The 21,146-nt window shown below is 45.5% G+C and overlaps 2 protein-coding genes across 18 annotated transcripts; one reads left to right on the top strand and one right to left on the bottom strand.

The window, feature by feature from the left end:
* Nucleotides 1-450: 450 nt before the first annotated feature.
* Nucleotides 451-2,882, bottom strand: SNRPB (small nuclear ribonucleoprotein polypeptides B and B1). Its single transcript, XM_023939819.2, has 7 exons — nt 2,743-2,882; nt 2,504-2,655; nt 2,033-2,144; nt 1,630-1,782; nt 1,130-1,268; nt 851-976; nt 451-639 (listed from the first exon to the last, which is right to left on the bottom strand). The coding sequence occupies exons 1-7, from the start codon at nt 2,743-2,745 to the stop codon at nt 602-604; spliced, it is 723 nt and encodes a 240-aa protein (XP_023795587.1). The 5' UTR covers nt 2,746-2,882; the 3' UTR covers nt 451-601.
* Nucleotides 2,840-21,028, top strand: ELMO2 (engulfment and cell motility 2). 17 transcript variants are annotated; one of them, XM_086852403.1, is made up of 23 exons: nt 2,840-2,895; nt 3,003-3,191; nt 7,101-7,217; nt 7,352-7,392; nt 7,900-7,972; nt 8,302-8,352; nt 9,309-9,490; nt 10,275-10,374; nt 10,553-10,704; nt 12,307-12,385; nt 12,983-13,018; nt 15,876-15,926; nt 16,249-16,371; nt 16,770-16,904; nt 17,330-17,434; nt 17,510-17,618; nt 18,231-18,367; nt 18,666-18,829; nt 18,912-19,024; nt 19,332-19,439; nt 19,750-19,832; nt 20,104-20,181; nt 20,707-21,028. In XM_086852403.1, exons 3-23 carry the CDS (start codon nt 7,140-7,142, stop codon nt 20,905-20,907), a joined length of 2,199 nt encoding a protein of 732 aa, XP_086708529.1. In that variant the 5' UTR covers nt 2,840-2,895; nt 3,003-3,191; nt 7,101-7,139; the 3' UTR covers nt 20,908-21,028. The 17 variants fall into 17 exon arrangements, with proteins under 17 accessions (XP_086708529.1, XP_086708531.1, XP_086708533.1 ...); XM_086852405.1 differs by having other exon boundaries at nt 2,885-2,903; nt 3,003-3,159; XM_086852407.1 differs by lacking the exon at nt 12,983-13,018 and having other exon boundaries at nt 2,885-2,903.
* Nucleotides 21,029-21,146: the final 118 nt, after the last annotated feature.

Here is a 21,146-nt window from a genome sequence, read left to right as displayed (position 1 = left end):
TAGAACAGCTGAGAGTTGGAATATGTTACATCTTTCTTGTTCATGTAAGTAATCTGTAGGGCAAAAACTGAACAAAATTTTGATCATGTACTTCTCTGATCTAAAACAGCAGAGCTCAAAAAAAGATTCATGTGGCTTAGGACCCATTCCTATAATAGGAAAAAAGGGTTTTTCAAACTACCTGTCACAAAGATGGTTTCTTTAATTTTTTACCATCTCCACTCTCACGATGTCTTTTTTTTTTTTTTTTCCATCAGCCTTGCTAAATTTCATTGCTATGGTTTAATTCTTATAAGGAACACAGACCAACTGTTAATAGACCAACTGTTAATTTCTGTCTATACAAATGAAGCTTTTTTTCTTCAAGCCTGCTCTTCTGGGATGACCAAAACAGAGCAGTAAAAAGTAATGGCTGCATTCTTAACACAAACAGACCAGCACAACAGTGACTCCTAGTACTAGGTTTTCCAGCTTTATTATAAAGGTCAAACATTACCAGCAGTAGATATAAAATATACATATCAAAGGTCTGACAGGTGGTACTGCTCAGTGTATCCCCTTCCTTGGTCTTCTCCCAGTTCAGAGGTATATCACAAAATTCTCACGGCCGTGGGGGGCGCATGCCAGGTGGAGGAGGTCCTGGGAATAAAGGAAAGAGTTGAAGAGAAAAGAAGCAGCAACACTAAACAAAAATTATTTTGAAGCTCAAAACAGTCATAGAATCCCTTTTTTTGCACCAAAGCATTTATGACAACTAGCAGAGCTAGGGAGATACTGGAATACATCACCCTTCAAACATTATGTTACAGCTTCTTAGAGCTCCTAGGCAGCTGGGATAACCTCTGCTCACCTCTCATTCCTGGGGGTGGTGGTCTCATGCCAGGGGGGGGCATTCCCATCGGAGCCCCTCGGCCAGGTGGCATTCCCATGGGTGGGCCCATTGGTGGTCTCATGCCAGGTGGAGGTCCCATCATTCCTTAACCCAGAGAGAAAACAAACATGTAAATCCAGCTGACTATTCAAGGCACTAGCTGAGTACCAGAATATCTCCCATAGTACCAGATTTTCATCAGAAAAATTTTATTACAAATTTTGCAACAAAACTTGAATCCTACAGAGTAATTCCTACCTGGAGGAGGGGCTCCTCTGCTCATGGGTGGGGGAGGACCCCCACGCCCTGGTGTGTATTGAGTTGGGGCTCCTGCTATGCTGGCAGTGGCTGCTGCAGCAGCAGCTGCAACCGTTCCACGACCCTGGGGTGTCATCACCTGTAGATGAAACAAGCAGACTCAGAAAAATAGCACCTGCTTTATCATAATTACAAAAAAAAGAAGATTGAAGTTCTCCTTCAGAAAATTACATCAGTCTCCTCTTAACTTACTAAATAACTCTACAGCCTGTAATATGATTCAGTGGATACCACTTGAATTATGTGTGAAAAGCTGCACTGTTCAACCCTCTTCTTCTGTCATATAGGACAATACCTAGGGAGATCTAGTACCAAAAAAAGCCTTGCTAGGCTCAAACTTTGTGGTAACAAAAACCAGGATTCCAGTTCTTCCACTACACCGATTTCTTGCATCACACTGCCACCAAAATACAAAAGCCACATGGGTCATAGTTTCTCACCTGTTGGGATGGTCCTCCCACTCCTCTGACAGGGCCAGCTAATCCTGCTGGAGCTTGTGGCATGGGGGCACCAGCTGGTACTCCTCTCCCTGCTGCTCTCCCAACACCAGGTCCTCCAGCAGCTCCAGCAAGGGGTACCCGGGCAATTCCAGTCTGAAAACACAGCCCACCAAAAGAAAGATTTATCACAGTCCTCAGATCCTACAGATGCCCACAGTCTTCCTTTGTCCAATTAAATGTCCAAGCCCAGAAAGGAATTAGAGCTTCCTGCAGTAAAGTTTGTTGGACCTAGTCACAACAGCATCTGTAAGTCTACAGCAATACAATAGTAGCACTCCCCTGCAAAGGAGCAAATACATCAGATTTCCTTTCCCTTTTTCTTTAGCTCTCTGCTCATTCTTACATCTTTTGGAGGTGGTCCTTCAACTGTCATGGACACCAGGTTTTCCCCTCGCAGCAACACAAGTCCAAGGACTCGTTTCTCTTCCCGTTCTGGTTGTTTTGAATTTTTAGGTCTAATGAGAAAAAAAATTGCAAAACAGAAGGAAAATCAGAATGAATGAATGAATGAATGCTGCTCTTTGAGCTTACAATAGAATATATAACAAAGCTGCTTCTCCAGCACATTTTTCTATGCCTCAAACTGAGCACACAGAGAAGTTTGAACTGTTACAACTGGCATCACGTATGTTGGTTATTAAGAAAGAACTGAGACAGTGTCCCGCAAGTCTTGGAAGTTTGGGGATTTGACAAACGAGACTAAACCCATGACTGTTCTTGCAGCAGCCGGCAGCACACGCTGCCCCATTGCTGTCCTGGCTCTCGCCCCGAGCCCCCCTCCCTGGAGCCGGGCTGGGGGCATCCCCCCGCTCACTTGATCTTGCGGAACTCGTCGCAGTCGCAGAGGATGAGGTTCATGTGCTTATCGAAGGCCTTGAACGTGCCGATGAAGACGCGCCCATCCTGCAGGATGCACCGCATGCGGTAGTCGATGTGCTGCAGCATCTTGCTGCTCTTTCCCACCGTCTGCAAGAGAGCGCCGCGTTACCCGCGGGGCGGGCCGGCCCGGAGCGGAGCTCGCTGCACCGCCGGCCCCCGGCCCGCCCGGCTCACCATGGCTGCGGCTTTCCGTGCTCCCCCCGCCGCTGCTGCTGCTGCTGCTGCTGCTCCCGCCGCGCTCCCTCGCCGCCCGCACCCGGCCCGGCCCGGCGGAAGCTGCTACGCGCGGCCGCCGCGACTTCCGCCCGCGCTGCGCAGGCCCCGCCCGTTCCGGCGCGCCGCGGCCGCGCTTCCCGGGGCGGGGCGGGCCCGGGGGCGGGGGCTGCGCAGAGCTCCGCGGCCCCGCGCTCGCTGCCGGGGCGGAGGGAGCCGAGCGCGGCCGCGGTGCCGCCGCAGAGCCCCGCGCCAGCCCGAGCGGCTGCCCTGCATGAGCTCCTGCACCCCCGGCCCCTGGCGCTCGCAGCCGCTCCCGGAGGCGGGGCACGGTGGGCACGGGGAGCTGACGTGAGCCCCGCCGCGGCGGCCCCGGAGGCGAGGAGGGGCGCAGGGACGAGGGACGCTCGGTTAGCGGCGCTGACTCGGCTGCCGAGGGGGTGCGGCGGGGCGGGCGGGTCGGGTCTCCATGGTCCCCGCGGTCTCCATGGCAGCGCGGCGGGCGCATGACGCGCCCAGGGGCGGTGCCAGCGCCGCGGCGGGGCCGGGGCAGCGCGGGCAGGGCGTGGGTAGGGATAAAGGGAGGGGAGGGGGCGTCTCGGCTCCGCTGCCGCGGCCGCCGCCCTCCCCGGCGGTGCAGACCCCGGCCCGGCCCGGCCCAGCTCCCGCTGCGCCGCGCTCCGCCCCCGCTGCCCCCGGAGGGGCCGCGCCACCGAGAGGGGCGAGGCCGCCGCTCCCTCGGGAGCCGGGGCACAGCGCCGACGGTGCTCGGCAGAAAAATTACTGTTTAGTGCCTTTAACTAGGTTTTGGGCCAAGCTTCAGGGGTTGCCGCCTGGCTGGCGTCTTTGAGGTTACTTGGCTGATTAAAAATAATAAAGCAGTTCTCTTTTTGCTTGTTGCTATCAGTTTCTGTCTTTGCCAAGAGATGGTCTCTGCCATACTGTGTTGAAATGTGCGTGGCCAGGGCCCATAGTAGTGCTTTACAGCCAAAGCGCAGCCATGGAAGGCCTTAGGAGTGTAGGATTCCAGAGGCAGGGAATCTGAGCTCTTTGGCTCTCTGGTTTATCTAGAGAGGGATGTTTCTCATTGCTGTGTGAGGTAACGTAGAAAACTGCATAGCCTTTGGGTTGGACTCTGCTCTCTCCTACCCTTTCATGCTGCTTGGCCAAGGACTGTGTCTTCTCTGCCCACCTGTCCCATTAGTCCCTCTGCCAGCATCACTTCCAACTTTAGCTTGGCCAGTTGGTACCATCTGGGGACTTGCTGAGGACTGCTGAGGGTGTTTTGTTGCATCTACAGGTTTCAGAATCTGCAGCTATTTGCTTGTTGACTGGGGGATTCTACCAAGCAGCTTTTCTTTTTCAGGGAATGTTCTTTCATCCTCCTCATTTTCATTCTGTGTGCAGCACACTTTGTTCTCTATCTGTAATGAAAAGAAGATTGAGTTTGTGAATAGAGAAATTCTGCTTAAAATACTCTAGTTGTTTTAGCTTGCAGCTTCTCAGAAGTCTTTTCAATAGTGTGTTTTTAGTGGCTCTGATGATTTTTCCTTGCCCTGCAGCTACCCCTGCACCACTGCTTTATATGACAGATCTTACTCTGCAGAAGCAGACTGAATTAATTTTTGATGGATTTTAGCTTGGCTTCTGTCTCTCCATACAAAGTGTGAGAAACTGTTTACATGCTGTTGAGAAGAATGTGCTGTGAGAGCATGCACATAAGTGACTGACTGATAAACACCATTACACAACATCATGGTCTCTACTTCCTCACAAGAGCTTCTCAAAAATTTTATCAGCTCTATCACTATTGCACTGCAAAATATCCATTGTAAAACCAAACATCTTGACACCCCTCTTGTCTGCAGATGCACAGTGAAATCTTTTCAAAGCATGCTTTTGGCAGACAACCCCATGTTAAGAGGCTGACCTGAAGTACCCTTTGTTTTCATAGTCCAGTTTTCTTTGTTCTCTTCTGGAAAGCTGCTTCTGCTGAACCATCGATCTGTGCTGGTCTTTCAAAGCATCGTTTGACCAAGACTGTTCTAAAAAGTTTCCTACCCTTTTAAATTTTTAATTCCTGTTTCTCTGAGTTCTCCTTAGCCAAGTCACTTTAGTGTTCAAATCTCTGCCTTGGTAGGGATGCCTGTGGTGTCTGTTCTGTGAAGCTGCTGTGCAAAAAAAGAAAAACCTTGAAGATATTTTTCAGAGTCCTGAAGCCCTGTTTCTTTCACTGTATTTGCTGTGCCTTGAATACTGATTGGAATAGGGAGCACAGTTGCCAGTCATGAGTGGGTGCTCATTTATGGAAGAAATTTGGGGCAGAAATAAGTGTTAAATATCATGGTGAGTTATTTTGAATTTGTTTGCAGCTGAGAGCTTTTTCTTTTTTTTTTTTTTTTTTTTAGGATATCAAGGTAGTGCAATTCAACTTGATTGTTTTTGGTGGTGAGGATATCAGGGCAGCTGCAGGTAGAGTGTGTGACCTCTGGGTGCTGTGTGCCTCTGCAGTACTTTTTGGGGATGAAACAGGACATTTATATGGTTATTAAGGATGTGATCTAGTGGTGGACTTGGCAGTGTTAAGTTTATAGTTTGATTTCATGACCTAAAGGGTGTTTTCCAACATAAATGTTCTATGATTTCTGCAGGATTTCCCCTCATGTCAGTGTTTCTGTTTCAATGGGCACTTCCCCTCTCTGAATGAGGGGTGTTCTTTGAGTGGAAAAGACAAGTTAGAAATTTGTAAAGGCTTCTACCTCAGTTAATCTGGACATGATTGTTTTGGCATATAAAGTGCTGTATTTCCTTGTACTTTGCAGTAGCGACTTGCCACTTGAAATACAAATAGATGACTATGACTGTACTGCAAGAGGCTGAAGGGAGAAGTGGTAATTAGATGCTAATTGCTCATGCATAATTACTCATGGGTAAATTAGCTTAAAAAGTTGCAAATTCAATTCTTTATTCTCAGGGACTAATCTTTGAGCCTTGTCTCTTCACTGTGTATTTGTTGTGACTTGAACAGATACAGATTTAGATATTTTCTGGTTGTGACTTGGCTCGCTCGTGGGAGAGGTAATTACCTGTTCATTATTACAGGCTGGTTACTGGGGATGTTGTTTGTGTGCTTCTGCACAGCACTGATGTTTCTCAGGCTCTCAGTTTAGGCCATCATAGCCTTTAATTGCTGGAGAATAGTGAGTGGAAATCACTCACCATTTGGGAACTGCCTTTCTGTTTCTAGATTTAATACATGGAAACCTGTAAACCCTGCAGGTCTGTGGGTGTCATACAAATTGGGCTCTTTGGGGACTACTGGTTGGATACTGGTAATTGCCCTGATTTGGTGCCCTGAGCCTGCTGCTTTTCCAAGGCCAGCTAATGTGTTCTGCTTATCTGAAAGGTTGGAGATATTTTGAACCTAACTTGACACTTTTCTGTGTGAGATGTGTTTAGTCTTAGAGTCATTTAATGAGTTTTAAGAAAATACAAGCCATTCTCAGGAGTACTGACTTGTAGCCATCTCTGTGAATTGGGGTAGGCTTTCCTGAATATATGAAATTCTGAATCTGGCTTGCTAGATACGTCCCAGGGGGTGGTAGAGTAGACCAAGTCTGGCTGTCATAGGAGTGCAGAGGTCATGTAGTCCAATGTTTTGGGCACAAATGACTGTGTCTGACAACTGACTGGGACCAAACCCTGAATACAAGCTTATGCTCTGAAAGGCAGAAAGTGAAAGGTGGACTTCCAGAGCAAGTGCCAAGTTACCTTATTTTCTGTGATGGATGCTCATGGTTTGGATTTATGATGTTACAGGAAGGGAATAGGATAAAGCTAGCTGCTGCCTCTTTGCTAAGAGCCTGTTTGGGTATCCTGAGTGGATCAAGTTATCTAAGAAATTCGGATGGGGTATGAGTAAACACCAGCCCAGGGGAGGGAGGCTACCTGCGCAGTCTGTTGCTGTTCTCACCTACAGACAGCAGCTGGGCTTAGGGAGCTGCTGCTTTAGTAGTCCTGCAGACTGAGCTGTCAGTACAGACAGGGGTGGCAGATGGGGCTCTGATCAGTGACCCTCCTTTCTGTGAGTGCCCCAACAAGCTCTTAGAAGTATTTCTCAGGTGATGAAGCTGGGCATGCAATTTCACAACATGTTGTTTGTATGAGGCCTTGTTCTCTGCTAATACTGGGTGTTTTGTCCCTGTCAGGCCCAGGAAACAATAAGGCTGAGCTTAGATGTTTTGAAGCTTGGTGTTAGGTCCAGTGCAGCAAGTGAAATAATTTTCAGAGAAGATGCTCACTGTCCTTTCTCTTAACAGGTGTGGAGGTGTATGCTGTTGTAGGAGGAGTCTGGAGCAATGCCACCACCTTCAGACATTGTGAAAGTGGCTGTTGAGTGGCCAGGTGCCAATGCCCAGCTGCTGGAAATAGATCAGGTGAGACCTGGTAACCAGATGGGGGAGGAAAGGCACCCCAGCGTTGCTACTGGAATGTGGGAAGCATAGAAATGGGCAGTATTCCTTTCTGGTTGAGAGGAACACAGCTACTGAGGACTCTCTTTCTGTTCTAGAAAAGGCCTCTTGCATCCATCATCAAGGAGGTCTGTGATGGGTGAGTAGTTCTCTGGGAATCCTTGTGGAGAAAGTCTGTCCTGCTGACAAATCTTGCTGGGTTACTGTGGAAGTCTGCTGCTTGTTAATGTGCTGCTAGCACAGTCCCTGCTGCCTGCTGCTGGTTTTGGCCATGGAATGGGCTGGGATTTAAATTGTGAAGAAAAGGATCTCCTGGAAAATGGGAGCCTTCCATTTTTATTCCAGTTCTAAGTATGTCCATTTGTATGCCCTAGGGTCAATTTCTCTGAGGATTAGCCAGCCCATCCTGCTGTTCTTGAAGTGTAGGCCTCCTCAGGTGTTCCACAGAGTTAATTTAGAGTAGGCTGAAGTCCCATGTTGTCCTCAAGAGGAGTTTTATCCCCTCTTTGAGAGACCTAATTTCCCCTGCTAAAGCTTTGCTTGAAAGTTCTTTTGCAACTTCCTGGGATCAAGCTTCATTTCCTAAATGAAAACCAGAAGAAAGAGGACAAAGAGGCTTAATACATCCTTCTTCTTCCTCTGCCAGGTGGTCATTGCCAAACCCTGAGTACTACACGCTACGTTATGCTGATGGTCCCCAGCTGTACATCACAGAGCAGGTCAGTGTGAGAGGCAGCAGTTTGCTGATGTCCTGGGTGAGAGTCCAGAATGTCTTGGACTACAGTCATGGGACAACACTGGCACTAATCCTTGATGAGCATCATCTCTGCTCTCAGATTCAGACTCAAATGGTGCCATTCAACAGAGGAGCCTCGCACTGCTCCCTTTGCATGCCTGTAGGTGTGGGGACTCAAGTTCAGTACTCTCAGCAGGGTTGTGTGGCATAGGAGCCCCTTTACTTGTGCTTACAGATGTGCACTGTAGATCCAGCTGGGATTTTTTTTCCCCCCACCACTTTCCCACAGTTTAAGTTTGGGTTTTCTTTCAGACTCGCTGTGACATCAAGAATGGAACTATCCTACAGCTGGCAGTCTCCCCGGTAAATGCTTCCTCGCCTCCCTCTTTCTCAGTAACTCTCCATGGGTGACAGGCTGTTTCTTAGCTCTTGGCTTTTCTTTCTCCTTCTCCCCACATTGCAGGGGGTTACCTTTGTGGTGGGCCCCTCCACACAGTGAGGCATGCACTCTTTGTTTTCCATACTGGCTGTGGTGTGTTCCTTTCCTTTGGGTGCTCTGCCCTTTTATAGGACTTCCTGTCAATAAATCCAGTTTACAGTTTTAATGCATCTCCTAGATTAAGATGCTGTGAAACACCCAACAAATGCGTTCTCAATATGAGTACACTTAGCATGGTCAGTTAGAAAGCAACAGTTCCAGCGACTGAATGCAAAAAATTAGAGACAAATTTGATTAAGAGGAGGTTGTTCCTGCTGAATTGTTGCTAATGTGCCCTCAAAAGTCATCTTTTGCAGCTTTCTTTTTATTTTAATTCTTAAACCTTTTTATGTGCAAGTGTCTTGGTGTAGAGCTGAGGGTGAGTAGAACTGGGAGAAGGTCCCTGGGGAAAAGGGAATTAAGAGGATATCAGTGATCTGTGTCTGAGAAATCTTACAGAATGCCTTGTGGATACACAAAATGAGATCATGCTTCTCTTTGCATCTATGAGACTTTTTATCAATATTGTATTTCTTTAATGGTGTTGCTCCATATTTCTATACCCACCTCCACTCACCTCAGCAAGGAGAAAAACAGGCATTTGCTCTAATATGCAAAACAGCATTTTATCTCCTGCTTGGCTGTAACTTGCTGAGAGAAGCCTTTTTTTAGTCTGTCTCAGACTTGCTGACTGCAGCTACTGAATGTGACTTTGCTGCTATCTCTAGCCTGGCCCTGCTCTCCCTGCCCACCCATGGGCTTCTGACAGAATGCTGATGCTGGCAGGACTCAGGCTGCAGGTGACTGGTCTGTAACTGGCAGCATCCCTCTTTCCTGCCAGTCCAGGGCAGCTCGCCAGCTGATGGAGAAGATCCAGTTGCACAGCATGGAAGCCCGGCTGGAAGCCATGAAGGAACTGGCGAAACTTTCAGCAGACGTCACCTTCGCCACAGAGTTCATCAACATGGAGGGGATTACAGTGCTGACACGGCTTGTGGAGAGTGGGACCAAGCTTCTATCCCAGTAAGTTTCATTTATTCCAGGACTCTGGGAGAAGGCCTTGAATAAGGGGCTAATTTTGCTTGCTGAAGTGGCATTAAGCAGCTAACCTTATAGCTAACGCTCATCTGTGGAGACAAAGTCCTTCTTGTTATTTGCTAAACCTTACGAGACAGGAGACAGTCATGATTTGCTCTGGAAGTTTCCTCAAGCCCATTCACAGTGAGCTATGATGCAAATAATTCACCTGGATTTTCTGTTGCAGTTATTATATTTTGTTGAAAGTACTTTTAAAGTCTTCATAACTTACTGTAATAACATTTATAGCTCTGCTTATATATTAGCAACTAATACGTTTTTGGCAATTTTTGCAATGTTTCCTTCAGTCTCTTTTATCTTTCTGTCTTGTGGTTATGTATTAAATTTTCCACAATTCATGCTGTGCCTTCATTTTATTTCAAGTCAGGTCCCAATATTTAGAGGACAATTAACTTCCCTTAGTTTTTTTTTCTGTTGTGAAAACGTGTTTGTTCCTTTGATTAGCCACTGATGCAGGTGGTTGTGAGTCTCTGGTGGCAGAACTAGGGACTCACTGCTGCTGATTTTAATTTGTGCTTGTAACCAGGAAATATAAAATATCTTTCTACAAAACAGTAAAATTACCTGCATAAATGCATACACTTTATTGCTCCCCCAGGTACCAAACTGTTATTAGGAGAACGTGGTGACATTTTTCTCTTATCCAACTTGAGCAGGCTTTTTTTTCCTGCCAGCAGATCTATTGTAACTGAATTCTTCAATTTCTCAGTTATAGTGAGATGTTGGCTTTCACCCTGACTGCCTTCTTGGAGCTCATGGACCACGGTATTGTCTCCTGGGACATGGTCTCAATAACCTTCATCAAACAGGTGAGTTTGGCTGGAGGGGGTGACTGGATATTATTTATTTCCATGCTTTAACGCAGAACACTTTGAGGAGCTGAGTACTGTCTGAGAGCTCAGTGCACCCCCTTTCTGAGCCCTGGCTCACTCAGCACAAGGTGTCCTGGATGGGCAGCAGCTGACCTGCTGGTTGATGTGATTTCAGATTGCAGGGTACGTGAGCCAGCCCATGGTGGACGTGTCCATCCTGCAGCGCTCCCTGGCCATCCTGGAGAGCATGGTGCTCAACAGCCAGACTCTGTACCAGAAGATTGCAGAGGAGATCACTGTGGGGCAGCTCATTTCCCACCTGCAAGTGTGAGTGTCCACCCAGCACTGGTGTGATTTATACTGATTTTATGACTACTTGTTTATTTAAAAATACATCCACTTACCTTTGGAATACTTAAGGATTACAGTTTTCGTAAGTATTACCAATATGACAACTTACTTGAACTTGAAGATTTCTAATGGATTTGTTTTAAAAGTGAGATCCTAGAAAAATAAGTTCTGTGTTCTGGGAGCACTTGGGCACATGAGTGTTGAACAAAGATATTTAGCTTAAAATAACTGCCCAGGTGTGTTCAGTGCTAGGACCAAACCTGCATTTCACTAGAACTACTTCTCAAAGGTTTTGCATCCAGCTGTCTGTCACTTGTACCTCTCCTTAAATTGTCTCCACTAGAATCTAAGAGCTCATCATCTTCTGGGTTTTGTCCTGCATACTAAGGAAGAAAACAATTGCTTTTCTTGCTGGAAGGGATTAAAAATTCCCTTCATCCCCTTCCTCTCTTTCCAAACAAACCGGCAAATTAATATCTGTCTCTAAGGGCTGTTTGTCTAGGTCAGTTCTACTCTTCATTATAAAAAAGCAGCATGTAGTTGTTAAAGCTTTGAGTAGGTTGAGTTTTTTCTCAACGCTTTTAATTCTGAACATGTGGAAAAGCACTATTTGTGAATGTGATGGATACTCTTTAGTCAGTGAACAGTAGTTTAACCAAATTCTAGTGCAAACAAAGTATTGCATCAATGTCACTGTATGCTTGGAATGTTTATACATTTGAATTTGGTTAACAGAAAAGCTGAACAAGTTCTCCTGAACACTCCAGCAGCTTTGTTCTACAAAGAGTCTATGTTCTTTCAGCTTTACGATTTCTGGCTTAGTCAAACACAGACTTGGTCCTAACATTGAACACACTTACACAGTTGTTTTTTTTTAAGCAAATCATCTTTGCTCAAGACATAAACTTGTGGGCTTAAGTGCTTCCAGAACACAAATGGTCACTTAAAAAAGCATCCATGCAGGGAATATTTTGGAAAGGGATGTGGAGGGTGAGTCAGGATTTGCTGGTGGTTTTCTTGGCAAGACCATCAGGAGGAAACAGTTCATAGCAGAGGATATGTTCTGGAAGAACATGGCCATGGAAACATGTCCAAAGGAGATGAGTTAGAGGAGGAGAAACTAACCTAAAAAATTGTTCTGCTTTGCCAAAAAGCAAGTAGTGTGCTGAAAAGAACAACAAGCCCTGACAAGGAGAGCAGAAGTGAATTACCGAATTCAGAGACCTGTGCAGCTTGGGGGCCCAAGGAGAACCTAGGGTGGTGCATGGAGATTTGCATGTCTGAAGTTCAGCAGATTGATCAAAACAAAAAAGATTTGGAAGGGAGCAATAGAAGAAAGAATATTGTCGTTATCCAGAGATATGTCAAAATGAGGAAAATACTTAAACTATTTAAACTAACAGGTTTTTGCAAGTCTTTTGAAGAGCTGGACATCATAAGCACAGGTTACATGAGTCCTGCTTGTCTGTTGAAAATGCAAGACAGCTGTAATCAGTGTTTTCATGGTGCAGGTAAAGCAACAAGCTGCAATATTCTGTACTGCCTGTTGCCTTACAGGTCTCCTTTTTGTTCCTGCAGCTCAAACCAAGAGATTCAGACATATGCCATTGCCTTGATCAATGCCCTCTTCCTGAAGGCACCTGAGGACAAGAGACAGGTTTGTTCTTGCCTTTTGACTTTAAACCTGAGTGATGGTTTCTGCCTGGCTGTTTATGCCTCAGAAATCATATTGTCTGGGCAAGGCAGACCTCAGACCTTGCCAAGAACTTCAGTGGCTGTTTCAGTATGGCAACAGAGGAGAAAAAGTACCATCTCATTAATAATGTGTCCTGGAACACACCCCTATAGTTAGGACATGCTCAGAAAGGATTCTGAAAGACCTTCAGAGACAGAAAGTAATCCTCCAGACTGCACGGGAAATTTTTTAAGTTGTGTATGGGAGAGGAAGGCTGGGTAGACTCCTTGGGGCTGTATGTACTTAATAAAAAAATCACCCCACCTCCCTCTTCCCCTAAAAGGGACCTTTCTTAAGTAGAGGGATATTCCTGCTGGCAAACATGAGAAATGAAACACTGCCCTGCTCTGAAGAAACTCCCAAGATCTCAGCTACCTGCAAGACGTGCATATGTGTGTATTGTGTAGCTTTGCTGTGTTAAGCCTTTCTTCTCTAGTGCCCTGTTTGTGCCTTATTCCTGGACTCCAAGCTAAATCCTGTCTGCTTCTCTTTGTGCCTTTTTTTGCTTTCTGCCAGCAGGACAAGCTGCTTAACCCACTAGACCTGCCCATCACTGTAAGTAACTCAAGCCTGGGGGCTGGTCATGTAGGGGACCCGTAGGCATGTTAGCTTTTCACTAGCTGTGCCTCCTTGTATCCCAGGGATGATGCCCACAGCCTCAGAGAGTGGATGAACCTAGGGAGAAGGGCGGGAGGACTCCTGGGGATGCACTCAGACTGTGGAGGGGAGAAGAATCAGTAGCAGGAGAAACCCTGAATGGCTTACTGTGCACACAAGGTCATACAGCTGGTCATAAAAGGAAACTGATACTGCAAGACTGACCAGGTGAACCAATTGTAAAACTGAAACAAGTTCTTTAGCAATCTGAATCTGCTTAAACTTACTGCAGCATGAGTTTATACCCCAGATCTCACTTGTGTTAATGACAGTTTCATATCCAGCTGCATCCTTCTAAAGATAGAGCTGTTTGTCAAGAGCAGTCACGAAACGTGATGCTGACTCGGGGCTAGAGCATAAATTCTGCCTAATTTGTGACTTCTCCCTTATGGTAATTGTAGTGTAAGAATGTTTTTTGCCCTGTGCTAACTCCAGGGAAATCACCATTCTTATTAATAGGTTGATTTGGAACCTTCTGTGTTGTGATTCTGGTATGTTTTTTTGTTTTCTGCATGGCACAGAGAATGTTCCACTTTTTTCAAGGAGGCAGCGCCTTCAGAGTGGAAACTGCCATCTCAATAAATGTACATAATTTGTAAAATTAATGGATATGCTTAATACATGAACATAAGAAAAACCATACTCCTCTGTTGGTAATTCAGCAAAGACAGTAGACATCATAGCAAACAAAATTTCAAGGGATTTTTCACTTTTTTCCCCTCCCTTGAATACAATCCAAATTACCACAAAGGGCCATGAAGTTGGCTAAGGGGCTTAGAGTATCTTCCATATGAATAGAGCCTGAGAGGTTTGGGATTGATCAGCCTTAAGAAGAGAAGACTCAGGGAGGTCTTATGTGTTTAAATATCTGATGGAAGGGAATAAAAAAGAGGGAGCCTGGCTCCTTTCAGTTGAGCCTACTGACAGGACAAGAGGCAGTGGGTGCAGCTTAAGACACAGGAAATTCCACATCAAGACATGCACACATACACAACTTAAATGTGAGAGTGATCAAACACTGGAACAGGTTACCCAGAGAGATTATGGAGTCTCCATCGGTGGAGGTATTAAAAACCTGACTGGACACAGTCCTGGGCAACCAGATCTGTCTGATGTTGCTTGAACCAGCAGAGCTGGACTAAGTGATCTCAAGATATCCCTTTCAGCATAAATCATTCTGTGTTTCTGTGACCATCAGGCAGCAAAGTGGGCCTTACTGGACTCTCAGCAGAGCATAGATCCCTTAGCAGTGGTTAGACTGTGTGTGTGCTCATGCTTCTTTCCATGCTGTTCAGAATTGTTTAATTGTCTTTGTCCTTCCCACTCTTAATCTGCTTCAGTCACCTGTTAACTCCATCCCATGTACAAACTAATTCCTTCAGAGAAAGGATTCTTTGTGTTCATGAGCAAATCCTGACAACAGAGCCTGGTCCTATTCTCAGTACTACATCTCACAAATAGTAGTAGAAAATAGTGACTCAGAGGGCAGTGTGTTCTCTCTGAAAGCACCTCCTACTTCATCTAGATGCTCCTTAGATACCTTCCACTCAAGCACTGACTCACTTTGGTTGTAACATGAGCACTGCTGAACTTGAAGCCATTAGAGCTTGCCTGTCAGTCACTGTCTTGGTTCAGGAGGTTTCTGTCTGGATCAAAAGTGATAATAGGGACTCTGAACAAGGCTAATGCACGCATTTTACTAGACTTCTTAATCTGTCAAGATTGATGTTGATATGAGCACTTGGAAAGTCTTTGATTGCTCAGAATGTACAGCTGATCGAGTGCAATTGTCTGAGACTCCACATCTGCTCCCAATTCTCAATCTGCACTGCACAGGAATGTGAAGAGATCTCAGACTGTCAGTTCTTTTGGACTTCTTCCAGATGATAGAATGCCCAACAGATTTTTCTTACCCAAAAGGTTTTGCTTGTAGCAGCAAACTTATGATATTCACCTTAACATTAGCACTTGTGCCATTCTCCTAGCAGGGGTAATGAGATCACTGGTTTGTTAGAAAGTGCCTCTTCACAATTTACAAGGAAATCACAGGTTAGGTTTTTGCAGGTGCATGTGTAACTTGGTGGAACTGAAGGCATCTTGCATCTGCTGTAACTGTCTGTCATCATGACTTAATGTTTGGGGAAACCCTCCTCATCCAGAGAAGGAAGCCATGCAGTCAAGAGGGAAACTGGAAGCTTTCCTCTAAGCATGAAAATTATTAGCCTGTATTTTTGTAAATTGAAATGCTTCTGCAAATTGTCCTCAAACTGACTTCTGAACATCTCTTTAGGAACTGGACAAAGGAAATAAATTTCAGAGGGAGAGTTTTTGAGAGGCAGGAGACCTGAAACCTGGATCCCATAGCTCTTGATACTGGGTGTTTACCTTGGTATAAAAGGCTGTGAAATGCTGATTGGAGGAGGCTCTTGTAGATGGCAGATTTTTCCTGAGCAATGCACAATATGCTGCCTTGTCTCCTAACAGTGAAGTACCATTTGATGTCCAACATTAAGCTAAATTTACTTCAGTGCTTTGACTATGCTAGTGGCTTTCTCCACATTAATGATGTTCTGTAGGGGAGCCATCTATGAGTTGTGGTGAGATGTCATGCTAAATTGAATCTGTAGAAAAGCACTTTGTTATGTGCCAGTGCTATCTCCAATTTATAGGCTTCTTCCATTTTCTCCTTTCTGCACAGTGTGGGCTTTTTGTTTATATTTCACTGATGTTATTTCATCTTTAAATTCCACAACAGGAAATGGCTAATGCGTTTGCCCAGAAGCACCTGAGGTCTATCATCCTAAATGTAAGTATGCCTGGAATGACAGAGTGCTTCCTAATGTCCTCTCAATGGAGGTTTCACTTATGCATAGTGTAAATTTTGATGCCTTCAGGCCACTTTCAGAAAAGTGACTCTTTCAAAGGTAAAACTTGTTCAAAAGGGAGTTACCAGGAGGCTGCTTTTTGTTCTTACAGAGCACTATGATTATGCTTCTGGTGGAATATGGAGGTTAAACAACTGAATCTTCATACAGAGAGGTGCACATGCAGTCTGGCATATGCCTAGGGCTAATACCTCAGCTTTTATTTGCATTCTCTTAATTTCTACCCTCTCCTTTATTTTGCAGCATGTGATCAGAGGAAACCGCCCCATTAAAACAGAAATGGCACATCAGCTCTATGTCCTGCAAGTCCTGACCTTTAATCTCCTGGAAGAGAGAATGATGACCAAGATGGATCCAAATGATCAGGTCAGTATTAGGGCTGAGTAAGACCTGATAGAATGGGCTGTACAAGGGGCCTTATTCCCAAGCTTGCAGTATAGAAGGAGGACTGGCATTTTTTAGGTGTCTGTTACTCAGCTGTATTGCAGCTTTTAAGTAGAAATGCCATTGCCTGAATGCCTAGAAATTGGCTGTAACTAAACTTGCAGTTAAAGAAAAATTCAAACAAATACTTTGCATTACCCACTGTAGTGAAACTTGCCATTTTGAAATGAATTACCTTTTTGTGCACAGTGTTAATGACCTTTGGCATCCCTCTCTGTTCATTGTGTGAGCTCTGAAGAGAGCTCCAGGACTGTGCATTATGTGAAAATACTGCTGTAGTGATTGATCACATCACCATTTCCCTGCCTTCTGTCCTTCAGGCACAGAGAGACATCATATTTGAGTTGAGAAGAATTGCATTTGATGCAGAGTCTGACAGCAACACCGTCCCTGGCAGTGGAACAGAGAAACGCAAAGCCATGTACACCAAGGACTACAAGATGCTGGGATTCACTGTATGCATCTAGACTGTGAACTTTGTGAAGGCAATCTAAGCCATCTCCATAGGAGTTGTGTGGAAATAAGGAGCAGAAATAGCTGTTTCCTTTACCTTACTTTGGTATCTGAGCTTAGAGATTCAGTTACACTCCCACTCCTGGGAAGATTGTTATGAACTTGCTGATGGGAGAAATGCAAGGGTTCATTAGGCATTCTCTGGAGGTATTTCCTTACCATATGCACCTGTGCTATGAGGAACTTGGAATCAGCCTCTCCTCTAGAAAGTTCAGATAGCATTGTCAGCAGGTGCTCAGCTTTACCTCTTGGATAGATGTGAGGGAGTGCTTGATGGACAGGTGGTTTAAAATCCATTCAGAAAAAGTTCTCACACAATTCCTTTGAGCTAATTTGTTTGGATTCTTTCTACACACTCTTTTCACAGAATCACATCAATCCAGCCATGGATTTTACACAGACTCCTCCTGGGATGCTGGCATTGGACAACATGCTTTACTTGGCCAAATTTCATCAGGACACCTATATCAGGGTATGTGAAGCTGCTGATTTTTACAGATGCCAACTCCTCAGCAGCTCTTCTTAGTGTGGCATCCTGTTCTTGTAGATTGTTCTGGAGAACAGCAGTCGAGAAGATAAACATGAGTGTCCCTTTGGGCGCAGTGCCATTGAGCTCACCAGGATGCTTTGTGAGATCCTGCAAGTTGGGGAGCTCCGTAAGTACCATTTATTACCCAGCTTTACAGGCTGCTGGGATGATGCTTTTAGAAAGTAGTATTCATAATTCACAATTCACAATTATCATTTGTACCTTGTTCTCACTTCTGCCATGTAAGGACATGGTGAGCTTGGAGTTAGCACTGTTGATGTCTGAGTGATAATACCACTATCAAAATAAAATAAGAAATTTTGGTGTTTGCACTCTGGTTCTCCTGAAAAACACAAGCAGAAAGCTTCAACTTCCCAGAGCTTCAGGAGGGTGCTGTATAAAAAAAAACAGTCGTGAAACCATCATTAACTTGGGAGAAGTTTATTAGCTCTGGCGGTTTCAAAAGCATTCTGAGAAAATCAACCAGAGGAAGATAGGAAATACTGCAAGCAGTTATTTTGGATGACAAGGGCATGAATCACAGAGTATGGCAAAGTGTGGGGAGAATTGCTGTTGTCAATAAACTGTCTGTGGGGTGACAAAGTATTGAACTGTCTTAATCTCTTGGAGTAAGAACTGTTGCACACCATCAGTTGTCTCTCACTGTAGTGGACTTCAGTTACTCCCAGTCCCTTTTGTCCAATATGCTCACGTGCTTGTGGTTTGTTTCTTCCTGAAGCCAATGAAGGCCGGAATGACTATCACCCCATGTTTTTCACCCATGACCGTGCATTTGAGGAACTGTTTGCCATCTGTATCCAGCTGTTGAACAAGACCTGGAAAGAAATGAGGGCGACAGCCGAAGATTTTAATAAGGTCAGGGTAGAGAAGAGATGTTTTTGTAAAATCTTTTGCAGATCACTCAGTCTGTACATTTGGTTAAAGACTAGGGCGCAGAAGATGTGACAGGGCATTGTAAGGGAAGATGATTCAGATTTTGTTTGGAAGGCCCTGAGGTTCTTCTTGGTTCTTCTGGATCTTCAAAGTGACTAGAATGCTGATACTCCCGGCCCTGGTTATCCCGTGTCAGTTCTTTGCTGCCACTGAGCTGTGCCCTGATACTCTGCTGCCAACAAGAATGTGACTTGTTTTTCTTCCTGTCCCACCTCTTTAGGTTATGCAGGTTGTTAGGGAACAGATCACAAGGGCTCTCCCCTCTAAACCAAACTCCTTGGACCAGTTCAAGAGCAAACTGCGCAGCCTGAGCTATTCTGAGATTCTGCGGCTACGCCAGTCTGAGAGAATGAGCCAAGATGACTTCCAGTCTCCACCTATTGTGTACGTGCCTAACAAAAACAGCTGTCTTCTGTCCTTGCCATTATCTCCATTTTCTGCTTACTTTTCCATATTTGATTGCCAGGGAGCTGAGAGAGAAAATCCAACCTGAGATCTTGGAGCTGATAAAGCAACAGCGCCTGAACAGGCTTTGTGAGGGAAGTAGCTTTAGGAAAATTGGAAATCGCAGAAGACAAGGTAAGGTGACAGTGTCTACTGTATTTTTTCATGTGAAGAACTATAGCAAATAAGATCTAATAAATCAATCTGTCACCAGGCATGTTTCCAGAAAGAAAAGCTGTTTACTTGGGCTGTCCATATCAGCCAGGAGTTTGGGATGGCACAGATGTGCATTTCTAAGAGTACAGCCATCCCCTCGTGAATAATAAGCTGTGCTGAGGAACTCAGTGAGCAGATGGATTGGGTGGAGAAGCTGTAACATAGTGGCTGTGAGACCTTATGTGAATGATCCTGCTCAGCTTACTCTACTTGGTGTGTGTTCCAGAAAGATTCTGGTATTGTCGCCTGGCTCTGAATCACAAGGTGCTACACTATGGAGATCTGGAAGATAATGCCCAGGGGGAAGTGACCTTTGAATCTTTACAAGAAAAAAGTAAGTCCTGATTACAGGCTGTGCACTCTTCTGTGCTCTAGAGGCTGAATATAATCCAAGATAAAGATGAAAGACCCAAGGCTGAAGCCCTGATTAAGGGGTTACCAACTTTTGGTCCTTGCTCAAATTCTTCAAATCTTGGAATTACTTGATAGTTCTTTTTTAAAAGCCAGCTGCAGGGATGTCTTACTGGTAACGTGTTTTGGAAAACTAGCAAGCTAAAGAAGCAAACTGTTCAGTTGCAAATACAAAGTTCTGTCTTTTCCTGGTTAGGATTGCTTGTTTGGGAGTTTTACTTTTTCACTGTTAGTTCCAGTTGCAGACATCAAAGCCATTGTCACAGGGAAGGATTGTCCACACATGAAGGAGAAAAGTGCACTGAAACAGAATAAGGCAAGTGCTCCCTTTTCACTGTCATTAATATTTAATACTGTAGTGTTTAAGAGTGAAAGCGAGCAACAGGAGTGAGTGCTCTCTCCCACGGAAGGGTGTGTTGTGTACAAACCCCATCTCCTGTCTGGGCCCTTTACTGGTGTTCCTTTGTGACTGCAAGGAGCCGTAAGCATGATCAGGAGCTGCAGCAAGGCAGCTCTCTCGGGGTGGCAAGCAGAAGGTGCTGTAATGTTTTGCTCAGCTGGTGAGTGAAAGATTCTTTTCCATTTAGGAAGTGTTAGAATTGGCCTTCTCCATATTATATGATCCCGATGAGACCTTGAACTTCATTGCACCTAATAAATATGAGGTAAGAAATGTAGTGGTTAAGCAGTAGCATATTTAGCAATTAACTTCAGAGATTAAGGAGGATCAGTTGTTTCTCATTAGAGACTGGAGCAGTCTGTCTCTCACCAGTTTCATTTCTAGAATATGTTGGCGATGCTCATTATGGGCTATCTTTTTTTCCCCTTAGTTATCCTTTTCATTTAAAAAAAAAAAGAAATCCCACACTAATTTCCTGTAGTCTGGACTGCTACTTTTTTCCCTTCTATGATGCCTAGAATAGGTTTACTTTTTTCATTTGTTATTCCACGGTAGAAGCTCTTGTCCTTCTACTACAAGCATGGGCTCACACTTTCCTCTAGGCTTGTAACTTCCACTGGAAATATCTGTGAGCACTGTTTTAGGGTTGGGGGTGGGATTTTTTTCCCCTACATATTAACTCCCTTCAGTGTTTCCCGGCTTGAAGCTCTCTAATTTTTGCATGGACGGAAAGATTCGACATAAGGTATCATTTACGCCTGGAGTCGCGAATTACCCTTCTCTTTCACAGTACTGTATCTGGATTGACGGGCTTAATGCTCTCTTGGGGAAGGACATGTCCAGTGAGCTGACCAAGAGTGACCTGGACACGCTGCTGAGCATGGAAATGAAGCTGAGGCTCCTGGACTTGGAGAACATCCAGATCCCCGAAGCGCCGCCGCCGATCCCCAAGGAGCCGAGCAGCTACGACTTCGTGTACCACTACGGCTGAGGGCCCGGCACCGAGCCCGCCCGGGCCGTGCGGCCGGGCCGCCGCTCGCTGCCGTGCCGGGGGCCCCGGCGCCGCCCGCCTTTTGTATCGGTTCCAATAATAACCAGTAGCGCTCCTCGCCGCCGCCGCCTCCGCCTCTTTGCGCCCTGCGCGGAGCGTCACCGCTGCGCGCCCGCCCCGCTCCGCCACCGTCGCTCCTTCCCCGCCCCGCCGGGCAACGTCACCGCGGGCCCGCTTCC

The sequence above is a fragment of the Cyanistes caeruleus genome, chromosome 16 (assembly GCF_971803275.1).
Source record: "Cyanistes caeruleus chromosome 16, bCyaCae1.hap1.1, whole genome shotgun sequence".
Classification (NCBI taxonomy): domain Eukaryota; kingdom Metazoa; phylum Chordata; class Aves; order Passeriformes; family Paridae; genus Cyanistes; species Cyanistes caeruleus.
Note: the sequence above shows the minus strand (reverse complement) of the source record. Positions and strands in the feature narration are given on the sequence as shown.

Bases quoted from the DNA above. Each gene is read 5' to 3' on its own strand.
- SNRPB (XM_023939819.2), bottom strand. The intron at 1,783-2,032 runs GTAAGAATGAGC...CTGTGTTTTCAG, and splicing joins AAGGACCACCTCCAAAAGAT to ACTGGAATTGCCCGGGTACC. The intron at 977-1,129 runs GTAGGAATTACT...CTCTGGGTTAAG, and splicing joins CAGAGGAGCCCCTCCTCCAG to GAATGATGGGACCTCCACCT.
- ELMO2 (XM_086852403.1), top strand. From the start codon at position 7,140: ATGCCACCACCTTCAGACATTGTGAAAGTGGCTGTTGAGTGGCCAGGT. The intron at 13,019-15,875 runs GTAAGTAACTCA...ATTCCACAACAG, and splicing joins CACTAGACCTGCCCATCACT to GAAATGGCTAATGCGTTTGC. The intron at 18,368-18,665 runs GTCAGGGTAGAG...CCACCTCTTTAG, and splicing joins CAGCCGAAGATTTTAATAAG to GTTATGCAGGTTGTTAGGGA.